This window comes from Phyllostomus hastatus, unplaced genomic scaffold (assembly GCF_019186645.2).
Source record: "Phyllostomus hastatus isolate PE091 unplaced genomic scaffold, TTU_PhHast_1.1 phas_scaffold_317, whole genome shotgun sequence".
NCBI classification, from domain to species: Eukaryota; Metazoa; Chordata; class Mammalia; order Chiroptera; family Phyllostomidae; genus Phyllostomus; species Phyllostomus hastatus.
The window spans coordinates 2,410,176-2,433,683 of NW_025334023.1; the positions used below are offsets into that span (position 1 = coordinate 2,410,176).

The 23,508-nt window shown below is 41.2% G+C and overlaps 1 protein-coding gene across 4 annotated transcripts in view; it reads right to left on the minus strand.

Moving 5' to 3' along the window:
* Positions 1-23,508, minus strand: part of FAM168A (family with sequence similarity 168 member A) — a 168,809-nt gene that overhangs the window by 34,569 nt on the left and 110,732 nt on the right. For all 4 annotated transcript variants that reach the window (XM_045817938.1, XM_045817937.1, XM_045817936.1 and 1 more), the window contains exon 2: positions 19,557-19,644. In XM_045817938.1, the coding sequence (XP_045673894.1) occupies positions 19,557-19,626 (70 nt within the window). In that variant the 5' untranslated portion in view covers positions 19,627-19,644. The remainder of the gene's footprint in view (positions 1-19,556; positions 19,645-23,508) is intronic.

The window sequence follows — 23,508 nt, forward strand, 5'->3', positions numbered from 1 at the left end:
AAACTTCTCCTAGGTAAGCACAGAAGGCCAAGTGTGTGCTATTCCTCAGGGGAAAAAAATTCTTTTACAAATCTAAAAATAACCCTAAAGTTCCCTATCTGCCGGTATGGGAGTAATTTTAATGGAAAGCAGATGGCCAATTCTGTCTCAATTGCCACTCCAGGAGTATGCTGCTGCTGCTGCTGCTGCTGCTGCTGCTGCTGCTGTTTTGTTTGTTTCCCTGCCAGATGGGGAGAAGCTCAGAACTTCACAGATTGTTTGGTCAATGATTCCTGCCCTACCTGCATTTATCTTCTAAAAAAAGATAAAAGACTAAGGTGAAATTGTGCAAACTGATGATTTGGTCTGTGAAACCCTTCCCCTGCCAGGTCAATTCACTCTTTTATTGTTTAAAGAGATCTGGTAAAGGGAGGACTCTTGCTCAGATTCAATGAAACGTATTGGGAATACTTGGTTTTCTGTGTGAAGAAAATAAACTAGAACCTCACCTCACACTTCTCCAATTCTAGAAAGGCCAAAGACCTAAATATTTTTTAAGTACACAAAATTTTAAAACTATTAGGAAAAAAATCAGTTTAATCCTGGGATTAGAAAGTATTTCTTGCCCTGACTGGGTAGCTCAGTTGGTTGGAGCGGCATCCCAATGTGCCAGGGCTGCAGGCAGTTCAATCTCCCCAGTCAGAGCACAAACGGGAATCAACTGATAAATGCTGGGTGGGTGCAACAAATCAGCCTTTTCTCCTTCCCTCCCTCTCTTTCTCCAAAATCAATAAATTAAAAAAAGATTTAAAAGTATTTCTTAGATAAGATCAAAAGGAAAAACTGTAGAAGGTTAATTAATTCAACACATCAACGTTAAATCTGTATGAGTGTGCTATAAAATTTTTTTAAAAGCACAAAGAAACTGTAACACATTTTACAAAGGACTAATATCCAGAATACAGCACTCACATTAATAATAAGAAAATGAAAATAGGTCAATAGCATCTAATCATGCAATTCACAGAAGAATTCACTCAAATGGCTCGGGAGAAGGAGGAGAAAAGGAAATGATGTTCAATCACATTAGTAATCAGCAAAATGCAAGTAAAAGCAATAAAATATCATTTCAGATCAACCAGACTGACAACAATTTTATTTTTAAAAGATTTATTTATTTATTTTTAGAGAGAGGAAAAGGGAGGGAGAAAGAAAAGGAGAGAAACATCGATGTGAGAGAGAAACATCAATCCATTGTCCCTCATACACGCCCTGACTGGGGACTGAACCCATAACCTAGGCAGGTGTCCTGACCAGGAATCGAAATGGCAACCTTTCACTCTGCAGGACAATGCCCAAGCATCCTGAGCCACATGGGTCAGGGCAGACTGACAACAATTTTAAAGTTTGACAATGTCAAGTGTTGAGAAGGATCTGAGACAAAGGGAATTAGTTAAGGTATTTTGAAGAGCAATTTTGCAATAACAGCTAAAGGTGCACAACCTTGCAATTTGGTTTCTAGGTATACGAACATATATTCTTTTTTTTTTTTCTCCTTGGATCTCACCTTGAGTAGACGAGCATATATTCTTGTTAAATTGGAATTTGAGTTGGGCCTTGTGGGATGGGTGGGATTCTATCCAGCAAAGATAAAAGCACTGGCTTCCCCAATAAAAGGAAGAGCATAAATAAGTCAGACATAAAAACCATTTGAGGAATACCAGGCTGTTTTCCACAGTGGCTATAGCAGCAATATGTGAGAGTTTCAATTTCTCCATATCCTTGCCAACACTTGTTATTGTCTGGCTTTTTAAAAAAAATAATTTATTTGTTTGTTTTTAGAGAGAGGGGAAGGAAGAAAGAGAGGGAGAGAAACATCATTGTGTGGTTGACTCTCATGGGCCCCTGACTGTGGACCTGGCCTGCAATCCAGGCATGTGCCCTGACTGGGAATCGAACTGGCAACCCTTCAGTTTGCAGGCTGGCACTCAATTCACTGAGCCACACCAGCCAGGGCTGTTACCTGTCTTTTTGATAATAGCTACCCTAGGGGTGTAAAGTGGTATCTCATTGTGGTTTTGATTTGCATTTCCCTGATGACTGTGACTAATTATGTTGAACATCTTTTCATGTGTTTATTAGCCTTTGACATATCTTTTCTGGAAAGCTGTCTATTCAGTTTCCTTGCGTATTTCTTAGCTGGGTTATTTTTTTTTATTATTGGGCTGTGAAAGTTTTTGATATGTTCTAGATATAAGTTATTTAATCAGACAGATGATGTACAAATATTTTATCCCATTCTGCAGGTTGTCTTTTTGCTTTCTTGATTGTGTCCTTTGAAACAAAAAAGTTTAAAATTTTGATGAAGTCCAGTGTATCTATTATTTCCTTTGGTTGCCTGTACTATTGGTGTCATGGCCTTGTCAAATCTAAGGTCACAAAAGATCTACCTCCACATTATGAGAGTTTTATAGTTTTAACTTTTACATGTAGGCCTCTGATACATTTTGAATTAAATTTTGCATATGATGTGACGTATGGGCCGTATTTCATTCTTTCATTTGTGGATATCCAGTTGTCCCAGCACCGTTTGCAGAAAAGACTATTCTTCTCTCATTGAATTGTTTCCAGTACTCTCGTTGAAAATTGCTGACTGTAAATGTGAGAGTTTATTTCTGAATACTCAATTCTATTCCATTAATTCGCATGTCTATCCTTACGCCAGAACCACACTATCTTGATTACTGTAGCCTTCCAATAAACTTTGAATTTGGGAAGTTCTCTAAGTTAGTTCTTTGTCAAGATTATTTTGGCTAATACGGGTCCTTTGAATTTCCATGTGAATTTTAGGAACGGCTTGTCAAAATCTGCAAACAAGCTTCCTGGAATATTCATAGGGATTGTGTTAAATTTGGAGATCAATTTGGGAAGTATTACTGTCTTGAAGATATCAGGTCTTTCAGTCCATGAACATGAGATGGTTTTCTAAATAGTCAGATCTTTAACTTCTTTCAACAATGTTTTACACTTCTTTTGTTAACCTTATTCCTAAGTATTTTATTCATTTTGGTGACACTGTAAATGAAATTGTTTTCTTAATTTTATCTTTAATTACTACAATTGCATAGAAATACAACTGATTTTTGTTTTGTATATTCATCTTGTACCCTGCAATCTTGCCGAACTCATTTATTAGGTCTAACAGTTTTTGTGTGTGGAATTCTCAGAATTTTTTAAAGACTTTATTTATTTATTTATTTTTAGAGAGAGGGGAAGGGGGGGAGAAAGAGATGAAGAGAAACATTGATGAATAAGAGATACATCCATCGGTTGTCTCTCACGCACCCCCAACCGGAGACCTGGCTGCAACCCAAGCATGTGCCCTGACCAGGTGTCAAACCAGAGACCTTTCCATTCACAGGTCTGTGCTCAATCTGCTGAGCCACACCAGCCAGGGCCTCAGAATTTTCTATATGCAAGATTATGTCATCTGCAAATACAGATAGTCTTACTTCTTTTCCAATATAGATGACTTTTTATTTCATTTTCTTGCCCAAATGCCCTGGTTAGAATCTCCAGCCCAGTGTTCAATAGAAGTGGTGGGACTGGACAGTCTTGCCTTGTTCCCAATGTTGGGGGAAAAGCATTCACACTTTTTCTATTAAGTATTATGATACCTACGGGTTTCTCATAAATGCCCTTTTTCACACTGAGGAAGTTCCCTCTATTCCTAGTTGTTGGTTTTTTTGGTTAAATCGCAAAAGGGTATGGGGTTTCTCAAATGGTTGTTCTGTGTCTATTGAAATGGTTATGGAGGTTTTCTCCTTTAATACTTTAATACAGTGTATTGCACTGATTGAATTTATCTTGCATCCCTGGGATAAATCCCACTTGGTCAAAGTGTATAATATGAGGTCTGTCCAGAAAGTATCCAGCCAAGTAATATGAAAAATATAAAAATTTATTGAAGATGATACAAGAAACATTGTGCATAGGACAGTGACACCTCAGTCCCCTTCAAAGTAAACACCTTGGGACCTCACATAGTTTTTCCAATTGCCATCAGTTGCCCATCTTATATTTTCCTGAACCTCACCAATGGTCTGAAATCTCTTCCTTTTCAAAGGTGATCTTAGTTTTAGGACAAGCCAGAAATCGCAGGGCACCAAATCTGGGCTCTAGGGGGGCTGAGTCACCTGGGTGATTTGACATTTCACCAAAAAACTCTGAACAAGTTTTTTGATGCATGAGTGGGTGCTATGTTGTGATGATGGGTGATGCTGCCAATCATCAGTTACCCACAGCTGCAGCCTCTGAATCATCTGACTGGTTTCCACAGAGGAAATGTTCAAGCTTAATGCAAAATCTGATGCAGATTCACTGAGCTACTCAATCAGTCATTTTTAATGTGATGGCCACACAGTACACATGCTCACTCAACAGCATCTACTACCGCCCCCACCCCCGTCAATGACTACTACAGTGAAGTCATCATTGTTCACGCATGTGCATTTCAGTCCACTCTCCTTGGCTGCCAGGTTATATCAATGTCATGCAAACTGTGATTATTATATTAACAATGGCTGGACTTTTTCTGGACAGACCTCGTATAACACTTTCTATAAAGTTATTTGTTCATTTTGCTATTTTTTTGTTGAGAACCTTTGCATTTAAATTCAAATGGGATATTGGCCTATAGTTTTCTTTTCTCATGATGTTTTCGTCTGTTTTTTTTTTTTTAATTATTTTTAGAGAGGAGAAGTAGGGGAGAAAGAGAGGGAGAGAAACATCAATGTGTGGTTGCCTCTCATATACCCCCAACTGGGGACCTGGCCTGCAACCCAGGCATGTGCCCTGACTGGGAATTAAACCTGTGACCCTTTGGTTTGCAGGCCAGCACTCAGTCCACTGAGCCACACCAGCCAGGGCTGTTTTTGTCTGGTTTTGATATCAGGGCAATACCAACCTTACAGAATGAGGATTTGCCTTGTATTCTTTGAAGACTTTATGGCACACTAGTATTAATTTTTATTTAAATGTTTCTTAGAACTTACCAATAAAGCTGTTTAGTCCTGGGCTTTTCTTTGTGGAAAGCTTTTTTTTTTTCCCTTAACTAATTCTATTTGTTATGGGTCTACTTAGACTTCTGTTTCTTTAAAAATCAGTGTTGGTAGTTTGTGTCTTTCTAGTAATTTGACTTTCAATCTAATTTCTTGTTATACAATTTTTAATAGTATTCCCTTATAATAATTTTTATTTCTGTAAAGTCTATAGTAATATCTCCTGTATCGTTCCTGAGTTTAGTAATTTGAGTCTTCTCTCTTCTGTTCTTGATCAGTCTAAATAAAAGTTTGTCAATTTTGTTGATTTTTTCAAATAACCAACTTTTGCCCTGGCTGGTGTGGCTCAGTGGACTGAGTGCCAGCAGCAGACCAAAAGGTCACCAGTTTGCTTCCCGGCCAGGGCACATGCCTGGGTTGCAGGCCAGGTCAGGTCCCCAGTTGGGGGTATGTGAGAGGCAACCAACTGAGATTTCTCTCCCTCTCTTTCTCCCTCCCTTCCCCTTTCTCTAAAAATAAATACAATCTTCAAATAACTTTTGATTTATTGATTTTTCTATTTTTAAATGTCATTGATTTCTGCTTTAATCTTTATTTCCTTCCACTTACTTGTTTTAGGTTTAGCTTGCTCTGTTTTTCCCAGTGTGTTATGGGAAAGGTTAGGTTGTTGAGTTAAAATCATTCTCTTTTTTTCCCCATTTCTTTAAAAATTTTTTTCTTTTCTTTATTATTTTTATTTTATTGTTGTTCAAGTACAGTTGTCCGCATTTTCCTCCCACGCTGCTCCCCTCCCCAGCCATCCCCACCTCCCTCCCGATTCCACACCAGCACCCTTGGTTTTGTCCATGTGTCCTTCACAATTGTTCCTGAAAGCCCTTCCCCCTTTCCCCATTATCCATAACACTGTTGTGGACATTGAGAGCAGGTGTCAAACTGAGACAAACTGTACAGTGTTACAGAAACACCAAGAGCTCCATTTATAGGTAGACCTAGATTCAAATCTGAGCTCTTCTACTTCTCTGCAACTTTGTTTCAAACAAGTTCTGTAACTTTGGGCAAATCACTTCAACTCTGAGTCTGTTTTGAGATTTTTTTAAAAAAGATACAATCATTAATCTACTTGCTTGGTAAATACTTTTTTAGTACCTACTCTATGTCCAGACTGGTGCCTCTTTTTACTTCTTACCTGTACGTGGGCTGGCTGGGAGGGTAAGTGGGGCAATTCTGAACTTGCTTTGTGGATACCCATCTAAGCATTCCTTCCGAGGAGCTTCCTGTCCCGGCCCTCCTGTGAGAGCCGTCACAATCTAGCAGGAAGAACAGGGACTCTGAATGCAGGCAAATGTGGATTCAGAAGTCACCTGGATCACTTACCAGACATGAAATCTCAGGCAAGTCTCTTTACCTGAACCTCAAGAACACAGGGATACCCTAAATGTAGGCTAAAAATTTTAAAAAGATAGCATGCAAAATACATAGCATAAGTACTTGGCACAGAGTGGTAACTATTTTAATAAATGTTAGTTTCCCACCCTTACCCTTTTCATTAAAAGTTCCATTTTGGAAATGGCTGTTTGCCCATGGATTTTAAGGCATTTAATGAAAAACTTCTAGATCCCCAATCATACCCCTTACCTCCTACCTTTTTCTCTCCCTTACACGGCATGGCTCCAGGTGATTAGGCTACAGCCATGTGGCCAAGCACACGCTGGACAAGAGCAAGCCCCTAGCGAGCACGGCTTTTTGCGGAAACACTGTATCAGTCACTGTGCTTTGAGTACAGATAATTTGTGTTCTGTTGTGTGTACATGTGTATTTACAATCTTTCCTGCATTTTAAAACATTCTTGTCCCTTTTAAAAATTTGTACATAAAAGTGTCCCCATATTTTTGCATTTTTATTTCTTACTCGTTTTCAGTGTATTATTTTTGCTTTGTGCTACTGGTTAATAGTGAAAGTCAAAGCAACCTAAAAGGGCGTTATCTAAAACAAATCTGCATGACCCAACAAGGCTCATAATTCCTTAAATAAATTAAGATGTCACAGGATAGTACATAGCATATAATCTCATTTTTGTTGAAAAATAATGTGTATATATGTTCATTAAAAAAGAACTAGAAAAAAGAGATGCACCAAAATGTTAACAGTGACTACCTCTGGTTCAGGGGAACTATGGATGTTTTCTTATATTCAGTCTTTTCTGACTTTTCTAAAATGAACGCACTGTTTTGGAAATGAGGAAAAAAACAAAATAAACTATAAAATGATATTGCTGACACCTAGGTAAATTCAATTACTCTCCTATTATTAGACATTTCATCTGTTCCAAATAACTGCTGCTCATCCTTCAGGCAGAACCAGGACTAGAATCCTGGTACCCAGATTTTCCAGTTGTGTGTAAGAATGTCCTAACAACTCTTTCTGGGCTCCAGAACTTTAAAGGGATGGTGTTAGGAGAGATCTGTCAGCCCGCTGGTGAGGCCCTAAAAGAAGTATGAGGGAAACAGGTATGGCATGCACACCAGGAGCAGTCCTCAAATAAACTGAAGTAGGGGACATGTCTTTGGTCTGAGATTTCCAGAAAATACTTCCAGTTCAACACAGTTTTTGTTTAGAGATGCCGCTAGGATACCATGTGACCTGGGCAAGGCCTTGGTAATCCTTATCAAACTCTGAATCTGTTTCTGTGTCTGCAAAATAATACTAATACCATTAACGGAACATCTCCCATATTTTTACAGGTTAGAAAACTGGGGCCCTGAGAGGGTAAATAACTTGCTCACTTTTATGTGAGTGACAGTTAAGACTGAAATCAGATCTAGCTAATAAAGAAGAATACGGGTAAAGGAGTGGTGGTAGACTCTACTTCTATAGGTTATTTTATTTTTTCCTCTTTATGCTATGAAGGCATGAGTTGATCTTTCTTCATACAGTGTGAATTAATACTGTATACTCTGTTGGACTGAATTAGAAGGCTCGCTGAATTACAATGAACTCATTGCCTCATCCTAATGGCTGAGTAAGTAGATCAATCTAATCTTCCCAACTTTATTGCTTGTTTTATTATTGCCTACAGTCAGTTGAAATTACAGCGGGAAGTTCAAGCATCCTACACAGAGGCAACATGCTGAAGAGGAAAGACTCTCTCCTAACTCTGAGTGGCTGGACGATCCCAGGCAAGTTACTTAACTTCTCTGTGCCTCAGTTTCCAAATCTGTAAAATGAGAATAGCATTATTTTGCCCTGTAATCACCAAGGTGCATGTATTAAGTGCTAGGAGAAACCCCAGTGCTAGGAGAGACGGGGATGCCCCCAAGGGTTATGAGAAAACTACCTGAGACACGTGCTGGCTCCAGTGCCCCCGAGAACTCAGTGGAAGGCACGGTCGTGCAGCCTGCCACTTAAAGCCAGAGGAAGCCTGGGGTAAGTCCAGACTCCTCCTTTCCCCTCACGCCCCAAATCTAACGTCAGGCTCTAACTTACTCACTCGTATGCCACAAACATTTGATGTCTACTGTATGCCAGACACTGCTCTGTCTAAAACTGTCTCAAACATGTCCTCTCCATCCCTAATACCACCCCTAGTTCAGTTCTCTTGTCCAGACTATTTTAAGAGCCTCCTAAGTCACCCTCTAACCTCCATTCTCTCTCTCTCCAATACATCCTCCTCACACATCCAGAGAGATCTTTCAAAAATGACAATCTATCCATCATGCCTAAAATTCTCTGGTGGTCAAAGATAAAGTTCCAAACAAGGATAATGGTTATTGGCAAGTATAAAGTTCCAAATTTCTTAGCATGGCACAAAACCCTGCAAGTCTGGCTCCTCTCCATCTACATGTCCCATTTCAGTCCTGGCCTGGCATTTTCCACTCACTAACACCAAACACACAGCTGCTCCAACACACCCCACTGGACTGTTCTGTTTCCATGTCACTGTTCAGGCTGTCCTCAATCCTTGAACTGTCTTTTCCTTGCCTTTCACTTCACTTTCCTTATCCAAAAAGTCTTGACTTTCCACTCTCCAGGCCAGATTAGGAGTCCCTTCTGGCTATTCTCACACCTGGCTTTTCTTACAACTGTTATCACATTATATTTCCATTTTCTTCAAATATTTATGCCTTAATTTGGAGGATCTAGTGTCAGTCCAGTGATGGCCCTCTAGCTGTGGTATTCTTACATGCCCCAGACAGGGGTTTCTCCCTGTCTAAACCTGTTCTTTTCAGTTTTCTACCATCCCCAATCACCAAGCCTGTGGCTGATGCCATGAGTCTGGCCAAGACAGATGCAGGGAGATGCACCAGCTGATCACCACTTCTCTGCTGACTCAACCCAGTGCAGAAAAAGGAGCACAGACTTTAGATTCAAATACAGGTTCTAATCCCATTTTGCTATTTCAAAATGTGTGAATTCAGGAAAGTTATTACTTCCATTCACTAAACTCCAGTTTCCTCTTATATGTAAGATGAGATACCAGTTATTAATACTTTGCAGAGTTGAGATGATAATGCCAGTAATAAAAACAATAATATTACACATTACGTATTAAGGATTATGCTAAGTGCTTTACATGAATCTCTCTGAATCCTTACAACTCTTTCATGAGATAGGCCCTACTATTTTCTCTATTTCGTAGATGAGGAAGCCAACTAGAGAAGCGAATTAACTTGCCCAAACCATTGTGAAAGACCATGGGCTGGTTCACCACCCACTCATTCCCAACCCACTCTGTCCTTTGGCTACTGAGGCTGAAAAGGCTAAATACTCCCTCTCCCAGCCTACTGAGCACTTAGGAGTGGCCCAGTGGCCCAGTTCTGACCAATGACATACACAGGGAAGTCTCCTGAGGGAATTTTGGGAAAGCCTTGCTTTCCTAGTAAAAAGGTGAACATTACTATGCTCCCTTACACAGAGTTTTTTTACCTTGATCATACACATGATACCTACAGCTACAGCAGTCATCTCAGATCAAGAGAGAAACGTGAAGAGTCAGGGGACACTAGTCTTGAAATCACTGACCAATAAGTCAATGCCACCTGCCACTGACCTCCAAACTTCTCTTTATGAGAAAAGCATACCCATATTTGTTTTTCATAAATTATATTTTATTGATTATGCTATTACAGTTGTCCTGATTTTTCCCCCTTTGTCCCTTTACCCAGCACCCCCAACTCCCTCAGGCAATGCCCACACCACTGTTCATGTCCATGGGTCATGCATATAAGTTCTTTGGCTACTCAGCTTCCTATACTGTACTTTACATTCCTGTGGCTATTCTGTAACTACCTATTTGTACTTCTTACTCCCCTCACCTCCTCACCCATTCCTCCACACCACCCTCCCATCTGACAACCATCAAAACACTCCATACCCATGATTCTATCTCTGTTCTTGTTTGCTTAATTTTTTAGATTCAGTTGTTGATAGATGTGTATTTTTGCTTTTACTGTTCATAGTTTTTATCTTTTTCTTAAATAAGTCCCTTTAATATTTCACATAATAATGGTTTGGTGATAATGAACTCCTTTAGTTTTTTCTTGTCTGGGAAGACGTTTATGTGCCTTTTGATTCTGAATGATAGCTTTGCTGGGCAGAGCAATTTTGGTTGTAGGCCTCTGCTTTTTGTGACTTGGAATATTTTTTGCCAATCCCTTCTAGCCTGCAAAGTTTCTTTTGAGAAACCAGTCTTATGGGAACTCCCCTGTAGGTAAATAACTGCTTTTCTTTGGCTGCTTTTAAGATTTTCCCTTTATCTTAAACCTTTGGTATTTTAATTATGATGTGCCTTCGTACTGGCTTCTTTGAATCCACCTTGTTTGGGACTCTGTGCTTCCTGGACTTGCATGTCTATTTCCTTCACTAAATTAGAGAACTTTTCTTTCATTATTTTTTTCCAATAGATTTCCAATTTCTTGCTTTTTCTCTTCTCTTTCTGACACCCATGCAATGTGAATGTTGGAATGCTTGAAGTTGTCGCAGAGGCTGCTTACAACTACATGATAGTTCCTCATGTTTTTGGATTTTTTTCTTCTTATTGTTTTGATTGGTTGTTTTTTGCTTCCTTATGTTCCAAATCATTGATTTGATTTTCAGCTTCATCCACTCTACTGTTGTTTCCCTGTAAATTGTTCTTTATTTCAATTATTTTTCATTTCTGACTGGATCTTTATGCCGCTGAGGTCCTCACTAAGTTTCTTGAGTATCCTTATAACCAGTGTTTTGAATTCTGCATCTGCTAGATTGCTTATCTTCATTTCATTTAACTCTTTTTCTGGAATTTTGATCTGTTCTTTCATTTGGGCCATGTTTCTTTGTCTCCTTGTTTTGGCAGCCTTCCTGTGTTTGTTTCTATGTACCAAGTGAAGCTGGTTTGATTCTGTGCCTTGGTAGGGTTGCCTAATGCAGTAGGTGTTCCGTAGGGTCCAGTGCACAGCCTCCCCTATCACCGAAGCTGGGTACTTGATGTGTGCCCTTTGTGTGGGCTGAGTACACCCTTCTCTTGTAGTGAGTCTTGACTGCTGTTGGCAGATTAATGGGAGGGATTTACCCAGGCCAGTGAGCTGTGACCACTTACCACCAACCTCTGCCCTCCGTGGAGGATCAGGTGTGCAGGGGCAGGGTGGCGGTGCCTAACATGGTCTGTAGCTGTTCCCTGGGCATGCATTTCCTGGGGTTTCCTGGGTGGTACAGGTCAGGGGTTGCCGCCACCTGTGTTTTGCCCTGGGCCACCCTGCCTGAGCTATAAAGCAATCTGAGATGGCTGCTACTTATGCTGGGCTTAAGAGATTCCCAGGCAAAGCCAAGCTGTGAACCTATGCTGGTTGCTGGTAGTACATAGCTGGTAGTACAACACTGAGGCTAGCTGTTGCTTTTTTGAGAGGATTTACTAAGTTGTGCAGTACGAGCCAGACCAGCCACTCATATGGAAAAGCAGCTTGGGTGGGCCTGTAAGTTGGTTGGGTCAGAGTCCCTAGGGATCTCCAGGGCGAGTCAAACTGTTAGCTAGGTTGATGGAGTCTCAGAAATGGCACCAGCCTGCTGGCTCCATGGCTTTGCGGGGGGGAGCACTCAGAAAAGAGACAATGGCTTCTGCTCGCCTTGATGCCAGACAATTTAGTTCCTCCCTTTTTGCCACTGGTGCCCTTCAAGCTGCAACCCCAGTGCTGGAGCCCAGAGGGAGTAAGGCTGAGTAGGTGAGTCTGTTTGTGGGTTCTTTAAGAGGAACTGCTTGGGGCTCCAGAAGTTTTTTCCACTGATTCAACCCCTGCTGGTCTGTTGCAGTCAGAAGTTATGGGGACTTCTCTTCCTGGCATTGGAATCCTGGGCTGGGGAGCCTGATGGGGGCTGGGACTCCTCGCTCCCAAGATGTCCCTCCCGAATTTTGATCCACCACATGTAGGTAAGAGACCAGCCTGTTCTGCATCTGTGCCCCTCTACCAGTCTGAGTGGGCATGGTTTCTTTAATTCTGTAGTTGTCAGACTTCCATTCAACTCGATTTTTGACTGTTCTGAGTGATAGATGTTCTATATTTTAGTTGTAATTTTGATGTCCTTGTGCAAAGAGGCGAGTCATGTCTGCCTACACCACCACCTTAACCAGGAGTCTTACCCCATATTTGTTTAAATTACCAGCAGTCAAATATTCAAGTAGCATCTTCAGGCATTTTATAAGTGACATAGAGTAATCAAATGATGAAGCTAAGATTCAAACTAGGCAATCCTAAACATTAAGCTGTATGAAAAACACTTAGCACTAGATTTGGTAGGGAATGGGTACCTGAATGATGAAAATGATTATAATCATATAAATTACTTAACATTACTCCTTGAGACGCCAAGCTCCTCTGGAAACTCAGGACTGTCAGTATGCTAAATCACAACAGAGCTGCTTGGGAACAGACCACCCCTTTTAAATACTGTACCCAGCCCTTTTGTCTGCATTTCTGAAATCAGTTCTCCCAGTTCAGGGTCTACCCTACCAAGGGAAGAGGGAAGAAAGGCCTTCTCCAGTCACCTCTGCCTACCTCACGGCACCACAAAGATTCTATGCCTCCTACCACACAGACGGAAGACGACAGAGTTCAAGGAACTCAGCAGAAACTTACAATCACATCAGCACTTGTGGTGACAGTGAAGGCCCAAGTTTCTCTGTGGCAGAGACCTTTGGAGTAAATAAGCAGTGTGGTTTTGTACCTTAAACAAGACCAAGGACTATTGATTTTTCTGTCTCTTTTCCTGCTGTGATCAGTAGTAGCAAAAATCTGATTTAGACACTTAAATTCAAGTACCTCCCCTACCAACTAAGCAATTTTCAGGTAATCACACTTTTGGGGGCCAATTATTTAGTTTTCCTAAGATGTGCGAGGAAAAAGATAGCTTCTTAAAAACTATAGCTTCTATTGCTAAATCCAGGAGGGTTTAGAGCTGCCTGCTCGCAGACCTCTGAATCTGTCCGAGAAGGGGCCATCCACTCCTGTTATACCTGACACATGTGTCCTACTGGGCACATGACCTCTGTTTCTAAAGCTGTTTGGAACTCAAAGGGTATTTCCCACAGGAATTATAACATTCATGAAGGCAAGAATCCTAGACAAACTCACAGACTTGGGAGAGGAGAGAAAGCCTGCTTATTGAACACTTACTAAGCGGTAGATATGAGCATCAGAATCATCTAGGGAACCTGTGAAAACACAGATTGCTGAGAACCACCTCCAGAGTTTCTGATTCAGTATGTCTGGGGTAGCACCCAAGAATCTGAATTTCTAACAAATTCCTAGGTCTGGGGACTACACTTAGAAGCCACTGCTATATGGTAAAAATCAGTTACTGAGACTTTGGAAACCCACAACTGGCCATCTTCAGATGTTGGAAAAGTTTCTCCAACCCTAAGAAGAGATTCACAATACCATGATCTCCATCTTGCTTACAGCCTTTTAAAAACAAACAAACAACCCTAGCCAGTGTGGCTCAGTGGATTGAGTGCCCGCCTGCAAATCCAAAGGTCACTGGTTCGATTCCCAGACAGGGCACATGCCTGGGTTGTGGGCCAGGTCCCCAACTGAAGAAGTGCTAGAGGCAACTGATCACTGTATCTCTTGTACATCTATGTTTCTCTCTCTCTCTCTTTCTCCCTATCTTCCCTTCTCTCTAAAAATAAAGTCTTTTTAAAAATAAAAAAATAAGAACAAACAACCCTCTCCAACACCCCCTGCTCCCCAACCCCAAATCCAGTAGTGCCAGGTAGGATTCTACAGGTTTCTCTTTAAGGACCAGATTCCAAAGGCTGCAGGACACTGTGCAATGTCTGTGGGTTTTCAGAACAGAAATTCTCCTAGAAGCTCCAGGTGGTATGTTTTGGAAGAAAGGACAAGCCACCAGTGAGGTTCACCAATCTTCCTCAGTGTGCACAGACTACTTGCCAATTTAGCGGCTACTAAGGGTCGGGGCGGGGGATGAAAAAGAGTAAGCTCTCAAGCTTTGTCCATGATACAACTATGCTCATGGCAGTAACGATCAGGGGTGAGTGGGTACAAGGACGGAGAAGAGAACGCTGTGAGTGTACACTGGGGGTGGGGAGACAAACAAAAGCCAGATGATTCTGAGACACCCTTCATGGCAGCACAGGGGCTGTCAGTGGGTTGCAGGGAACTAAAACACTGATTCCTGATGCTCCCAGGACATCTGCAAAGGAAGCAGAGCATAAGAACTCCTGGGCAGCCTTGTCTGTTTAATCTGAGCTCTCTACACATATCATTATTTTCTGTGTGGAAGCACTGGCTTAAAGCTAACTGTGAAAGCTAACTAGAGAACAAAAACATTTATTCCAAACTCTGTGATCAATGTGCCAGTTTATGGGCCTCTAAAAAGGCTTCAGTATTAGGGGCCTAATCATTTATTCATTTATTCATTTGCCAATCAATATTCACTGAGGGTTTACTTTGTGCCAGATACTTGTTAAGCACTGAGGACACGGTGAGTGACTGCAAGAGCAATGAGTGTTACAGAAATATAAACAATTACAAGGCAGCAAAGACTACACATAGTCTAGTACTACATGTAGCTCAGTGGTAAGAACACAGAACATCCAAATTTAGGATTGATTCTGGAGCCACCACTTTCTGGCTCTGTGCCAGGGACAAGTTTTTCCATTTTCCTTGATTTGTGTCTATGTATATTAACACTTAAATAATAAGGATTAAATAAAATAATGATGACATAGTTGTCAAACTAGGAACAGGAACCTCTAAGAATACTAAACAATACAGATATATGAAAACACTGAGTTAAATATGGTGCACTTTCTTGGGATGCTATTAATAGAATTTTGAAGATAATCCACAAATTTCAAATAAATTTTAACCCTGGAGTACCTGCTCTGGGCTATTCCCCCAGCAATCCAGGAGTGAACTTCTTCTCCTCTGATGTCAGATTTACTTGAGTAGGAAAGTTTCCAAAACACTGTGCATGGCTGACAACTCATGTTCAACCAATAGCAACCGTAATCGTTAAAAATAGATAGCTGTTATTAATAATCCACCCACAGGAAAAACAAATTTACTCTATATTGTCTTAGCTATAGGACAGTATCCTCTTTACTCAGGCATCCTTTTTTCCCAAGCTCTGGACTCCTTCAATTCCTGCCCCGAAATCCTATGATTAACTTAGGAAGTGGAACTCCAGGAAGCAAATGCCAGGGAGCTGTCTTCAAGCACACAAAAAAGGAAGTTTCAGCACTAGTAAAGGTGCTAATCTCATCACCCTCCTGGCTTCCACTGGGCCTTGGCCTGACCCAGCAGTTAACCTTCAAGATAGGAATAGTTCAGTCGCAGACCCAGCTCTGTCCTGATCAGCTCTGTCTCATTTTAAAAGCTCTTAGAGATCAATTATCTCCTTAAAGTCTCATAAGCAAGTGGTACATAGGGTAGGTGTTATTTTTCTCACTTTACAGAGGAGAAAACCGAGGCCTTCGAAAGTAAAGTGACTTGTTCAAGCTTTTAATTAGAGGCACAGTCAGGACTCAAACTCAGGTCTTCTGACATCAAGGCAGGGAGGGGGTTCTGCCCAGCACATTAAGCAACAGAAGTAATTCCAGTGAGAATCCATGCAGCATAGCCAAAAGGTCTTCTAATGCTTTATCAAGAGGCCACCAGCTTTCAGGGCCACTAAATTATATCTCCATTGACTAAGACTCATAAGTAACTAATAGAAAACTAAATTAAACTGTACGAGCATATTTAGCAAGCAAAAGGAACTCACTCACTGGTGATGGCTATGGGTACACTTGCCTTTCCTTAGGATACTCGTGGAAAGGCTTTGATGTTTCCTACTGACCTTGCTCAAGAACATCAGGAGCTCTGGGGCAAGAGGCCTGGGGCTGACAGAAGGCGCTGCCACAGCAGGAGAGGGTCTTTAGCTTACCTCACTTCCCTGTTTCTGAACCCTTCATTAATACCAGGGATTCTAGGAAGGTGGATGGAAAATTGTTTTCAAGAACACGAAAAAGAAATAGATTAAGGGAATGAGGTATCTAGTTGTTTTATAACAAAAGAGACCTGACAAAAACTTACAAATTAATGTCCAGAATGTTGTTAAGGGCTGGAAAGGAAACTGTTAAACAATGCATGGCCTGAACGGGAAAGTGAAGGCAAGAGAGATGGGCAAGATTTTTATATACAAAATTAGTATATATGTGTATACGTGTGTATTTATCAAGTATATAGCATGTGCTTTTCAAATGGTAATTAGTACTTTTTAATATAACCATTACTGTACTAACCATTTAATGTATCTGGCATTTGTTTGCGAATTATCCCACTTGGATCTTCTACATCCAGCAATGTGAAGGAAAAGATAACCTGAAAATCTACCTCCCACATAACACCTAGAAAAAAACTTGATGACGTTTAACAAATACTTTACGTTATATAACAAAACATAGACAGAGTTGAGATTTTAAGAAAGAAAAAGAAATCTCCGGGGGTCAAAAATGTAGAGGAACCTGAAACTCAGGAGCTCTCATCGTGAGCTGACGGTGGACTGCTCTGGGAAGGTTCTTTGGCCTGGGCAATCAAAGGGCTTGCTTTTTAAGTCCCAGGGCTGGGAGATGATGCTTTGGGCCGTGGAGAGAAGCCACGAGCTGGAGCTCAAATTCCCCTGTATAAAGCTGGGACCTTAGGGGAAATCATATTGTCAGTTAAAAAAAATTTAACTGACTTGAAAGTACAAAGAGATAATAGGAAGTTTAGATTAAAAAAGACAAGTTTCTTTAAGAATTTGGACCTTGGCCTGTGTGAAGATTGAATTTATTCCAGTTGTATGGAGTTTATACTACCTGTGTGGTCCTAGAATCTCCAGCAGAGAAATTAACTTAAAATGTAGTTCCAGGCTGATAATATTCCTTGATGATCAGTATAAACAAAAGCAATCCTTCTCTCTCCCTCCACAGAAGTACTAATTATCTTGTTTAATTCTCACCACTATTCTATGAAATAGATAATAAATTTAGGGAGGTTTAACAACTTGTTCAAAGTCACTTAACTATTATCTGACAGACCTGGGATTTGAACCTGGTTGCTGTTCATTCAATTGAAACCATTTACCAAGTTATACTATGTGCCATGCAGGCAGAGACAAGGCCTGTTTCCTTTCAAATATACCACACTGCCTAATCTTCTTTGTGCAAACTAATAGATAAATGTACCTACTTTCTTCTCAAGTTTAGCAATTCAGTACGAATGAAGGCAGTCAGGATCACAGGAAACCCACAGGATTACCCTGTGCACTGTCTGCCAAAGCATCTCAGCCCTCTCTGGCAAAGGGACTGAGGTTGCCGGAATACTCTGACCTGGGAAGGAAAACGGCAACAGGCTCTCTCTGAGCTGGAAAGGCATAGGGTTCTGCCCAATGGGTCCTGGTTGCTGGACTTAATTTTATTAGAATACACATACAGAAGTTTAAAGTAAAAATATTTACCATTAAGGCAAAATTGGGATAATAAAGCTGTTGTAATAAACACAAATATACGGAGAGCAGGATGACAGTTCGGGGGAGATTAAGGAGTGGAGGGACTGAGCAAAAAAGAAAAGGACTCATGGACATGGACAACAGTGTAGTGATTGTCGGGGGAGGGCTGTATAAGCGGACCAAATGATAATGGAAAAAATACAGTAAAGATGAGATTTAAAAAGAAAGAAATTGAAAGTTAGTGATGACAGCTATAGTCATATCAGGCTCAACCTCCAATATATTTCCGAATGTTATTTAGGAGCATTGAGAAAATCCTAATTTACAAATAAGTAGCTGCAAAAGTTAGCAGTTTTAAAAATTAATATGTATTCATATAAGCTTAAGTTAACACACTGATCATCTTACATATAGGTGTGCTTTATAAAAATAGTTCTAAATTTTTTTTTAAATCAAATAATATATTTCAGGAATTTGAGAAGCACCCTCTAGTGCTCCTACGGAACACAGTTTGGAACAACTCAGGAGTTCCCTGAGATCTCTGCCACCAAGACCATAATTAACCTACTTTTTGAGCTTCATTTCCCACTTTTTCCCTCTTCTCATCTTTATTCCAACTAATCTCAGGTACTACTGTGCCCTGACCATACCTCCTTACCACCACGTTTGTTCACACCGTTACCTTTACCTTTAAACCTGTTGTCTTTTTGAAGGCTCATGTCATGCTGAGCACCAAGCTAGCAACTTACATCCATTTTCTCATTCACTTCCACTACCCACACCCTACCCATTTTGTTCACTTGTAAATAGTAAGAACCATTATTAAGCACTTACTTTATATCAGATATTAAATGCTGAGTGTCTTCCACTAGCTCATTTAATCCTTATAACGGCCCTATGGAATAGGGCTCTTATTGCTCTTATTTTATAGTGAGAACACTGAGACTCTGGAAAGTTAAAGAAACTTGCCTAAGGACAAGTGAGGGAGAGATCGCTTCCTGGAAAAGTGCTGTCTGAGTTCGGAGCTGAATTCTTGAAGAATAAGGTGAAGCTCTCAGGGGATGATGACATTCCAGACAGAGGGACAACTTGCACAAAGGCAGAGAAGTAGGAAACAGTTTGGTACACAGTTCAGGAAAAAAAAAAAAATCAGCCTTCACAATCAGCAGACCGGGGTTCAAACATCTATTTTTGTTTTGTACTGTGGCTCTTACTGTGACTCTGACTTTCTCATCTGTGACATGGTAATGCTCAGTGGTACCTCGTAGAAGGCTTTAAGATTCAAGTACCCAGCACAGGGCCAGGCCCATGGCAAGCACTCCATAAACAAACGTCACCTCCCTTCCTTTCCCCTAGTTGACTATTCAATAATCCTTACCCTCAATAAATGTCAGTTCCATCTCCAGTGGATCCCAGACATGTCCCCCTTCTACAAGTCTGCACACTTTACCACAGCTTTTAGAGGCATAGTTTATCAAAAGTCATCCAGCAACTTATTTGGTAATGACCTTAACCACCCTTTCTCAAAATCAGAGCCATTCTCAGACAACTCACCTGTGTAAGCCATGTTTTTAGGGTTGCCATAAGGAGCCCCAGGCTGCATGGGGCTATAAACAGGGTTCATTGTGGAAGACCAAGGATCCTACAGAAAAACAGAGAAAACAGCATTGATTATTAATTGCTCATTCTCCCTAACATCAGCTTCCTCCCTATAATCTTCAGTTTACACTCATAGAGAAGCAAATGTTATAGTTGGAGGATGAAACAAAAAGCCATTTGTTTGTACATGGCCCTATGCTAGATACGTTTCCTATTATACAGATGAAGATGCTGGAAAGAAGAGAGGTGACAAAACTTGCCTGACATCAATCCAAGCCTTTGGCTGGCTCTGAGTTCAGTACTCATCCCACTATCCCAGATGACTCTGTCACTAGCATACTGTGAGACAGGGCCAAGTCACATCCCCTCTACGGCCTTCAATTCCTGATAAAAATCGATTAGTTTAGGCTATCAAAGGTTCTTTCTAATTCCAAGGATGCTGGTCCAGGAGCTGGGAAAGGATACACTTCTGTTCACTAGGGGAGCCAGAGTGCCTCATGATGAGTACACAGGCTTCCAGAGGGGAAAGTAGTAAGTGGCTTACCCACCCTTTGCACCTTCATGGGACAAGACACCAGTTACTAACAGCTCTGAAAAAAAAAGTGGGGGGAGGGATTTATTGTCATTGATAATTTTTAAAAAAGATTTTATTTATTTTTAGAGTGAGGGGAAGGGAGGGAGAAAGAGAGGGAGAGAAACATTAACGTGTGGTTGCCTCTTGCACACTCCCAACTGAGGACCCAGCCCACAACCCAGTCATGTGTCCTGACTGGGAATCGAACTGGCAACCCTTGGGTTCAGAGGCCAGCATTCAATCTACTGAGCCACACCAGCCAAGGTTACCACTGATTATTTTAATACAAACAAGGGAACACAGCCAAGGCCTCTCACAAAATTTACTCAAGAGAAAAAATAAACTTGGAAATTCGTGTGCAATAAGTATCACCTGCAGGAAGAGATGGCAACCAAGTAGGTGGAAGCTGAGTCCACTTGCTCTTGTCCTGCAACTTGGATACCTGGCTGATCTTCCAAAAAATAAACTGAACATTCAGCAGAATCTTAGCTGATATGAAGTTGGGAAGCCAAGGAGTACAGAAGACGCTTCACAACAGGTGGTAAGGAGACTCTATAGGTTGAACAGGAAATACCCTGTGTGTGGCACAGACAGCCTGGTCAAAGATTGCACCTTTGCAGTTCCCTTCCCTCCCAGGGCAGAGAACCCCCAGACCTAGGCCAGAAGTGACTTTACACAAAGTCAAGGAGGTCCAGGCTACCTCCCCCCACCCCACACACGGCAAGCATCATATCCACAGCTGCAGTGGCAAATGACAACCAGGAGAGTGCCAGAGGGAGAGAGAGGGATTCTACCTGCACCTGCATCGGGTAGAGGAGTCAGGCAGCAGCCAGCCATGACTGTGAGAGACTCTTGGCTTTTTGGAGAGGTGGTGTGATGTATGGAAAGCTGGACAGTAACTCAGTGCTACTGTGGGAGTGTCAGGAGAGACTTTTTAAAAGGGGTGCTGAGGCGTGCTGGGCAGGGACCCCAAGCACAGCTGCCCTGACAGCAAGGGGAGAGGACTGAGGGCATGATTTGCCCCACTGAGTGCAGCTGGACAGAGAGATCAGAAAGGTGCATGGTGAGGGGATTTCTTGGGCGCAGCCCAGCACAGCTGGCAAGGCAGAGGCTGTGCAGAGTGGAGAGTTCAGGACTATGTCTGCTGCAAGGGCAGTGGGCTGGGAACTGGAGAGGAAGGAGTTGAGCACCTTAGATTATTTAAAGCCACATAGAGCTCCCTTCCCCAGCTGAGAATGACTCTCTGGGAAGGGAAAGAAGCACCCAGCCCCCACCTCCTGCAGGATAGAAAGCACCACCAACAGGGAAGATCTGCAAAACATGCAGGACAGGCTCAACAACTGCCTTCAGGGTGCATATCCACAAGAGAAAGACAGAAAGTGAAATGTGTTAAAGGGACCATTTTGAACTCCTGTAAGGGAGACGAAATACACGGGTTCCCAGGGCCCTATTCCACTGAGGCCATCAAAGCATGGAGATCAGAAATCGGTGCAGCAAGGAGGAATCAGGGCCTTGCCCAGTATCAGCTTGCACAGAGAGCTGCCATCAGCACCAAGCAGGAAAGAACTACCCTTTTACACAGATTGGTCCCTCCCTTGAAACAGCTAATTCATCAGAAACTATACATTATGGAAATAAGCTGGGAGAGACCAAGACAGGTAGTGCAGGGGCAGGGGGAATAAACCTACAATTTTCCTAGAGGACTGAACAGTGCCTCCCAGGGGAGACCCAGGGCCCCACCCTCCCAATCTCAACAGAAACCCCTAGAGACAGGTGAAGGTGATACAGGTGGTGATGCCAGAAGTTGGACGACCATCCCAGGACTTGGAGCTGATAAAAAGCCAGAGGTGGATCCAGAAAAAGGACAGAAGGCAAACGCCAAACTGCTGAGATGAATTCCACCTCATTTTACTTCAGAATTTGTGTTTTTTATTTTTGTTCTGTTCACATAGGCTTTTAATATTTCTCTTTTGCTTCAATTGTATTGCAACTAATTCACTATTCTTTGTCTTTTAGTTTTTATTCTTTTTATTTAGATTTATATTATTTTTAATTTTATTATTTCAAATGTCACATTATACCCTTATTCCATTTTGCCTTCTTCCTGCCCTTCCTTATTTTTGTTGTAAATTTTCTTTTCTCCCATACTACACCTTGTTCCTGTTCCTTAATCTTACTGTTTCTCCTCCCCCATCCTCTCAAAAGCATACTTCCTTCCTTTAATCTGCTCACATTCTTTTTCTCCTTCTTATAATATTCTTATTTTCTTTCCACCTTTATAAATTGTGCCTTATTTGGCATGGATATTATGGTTATTGCTGTTCTTCTTCACCTGTATTCCTATTTGCTTTTTTTTTTTTTAATTTCAAATCTCATAGGCTACTCTCCCCTGTCTTACTTCATTTTGCCTTCTTCCTACTGTTGCTTATTTCAGTTTGGAGTTTTTTCCCCCTTTCTTAGCCTGGATTCTATTCCTTACTCTTATTATTTCACCACCTCCTATCCTCTCACAATCATTGTTCTTTACTGCAGACATCTCATGTTCTCTTTCACATGCTATTCTTATTCTCTTTCCACCTTTATCAGTCCTTGCTCAGCTGTCGTTATTGATCCTGCTGTGGTCTTTCTGCAGTTTTGTTCCCTTTGGTTCCCTACCTTTTTTATTTTATTTCAAACCACATATTATACTATCCCCTTTTCTTACTCCATTTTGCCATTGCCCTTCCCTGTTTTACTTACATTTAAGACTTTATTTTCTCCCTTTCTTCACCTTGGTTTTTATTCCCTACTCTTATTAATTCTCCCTCTTCCCTCTCACAATCAGTTTTCTCTCCTTTAGTCACCTCATATTCTTTTTCCCCATCTTATAATATTCTTTTTTAAATATGCCATTTTATTTCATTTATTGTTTTACTTTATTTTTACTATTTATACTATTACAGGTGTCCCCATTTTCTTTTTTCTTTTTCTTTTTAAAGATTTTATTCATTTATTTTTAGAGAGGGATGGGGGAGAGGGAGGGAGAGAGAGAGAAACATCAATGTGTGGTTGCTGGGAGTTGTGGCCTGCAACCCAGGCATGTGCCCTGACTGGGAATCGAACCTGCGATGCTTTGGTTCACAGCCTGCGCTCAATCCACTGAGCTACACCAGCCAGGGCTTCCATCTTATAATATTCTTAATTTCTCTCCATCTTTATTCATTTTTGCTCAATTGCTGTTGATATTGCTGATGTACTAGAAGAGTGTTTTTGCTGGTGTGGGTTGTGTTTTCTGCATAGTATTGCTTTTTCACTAGCACCTGTACAACAGCATACAAGATGTGGCAGGGGTTG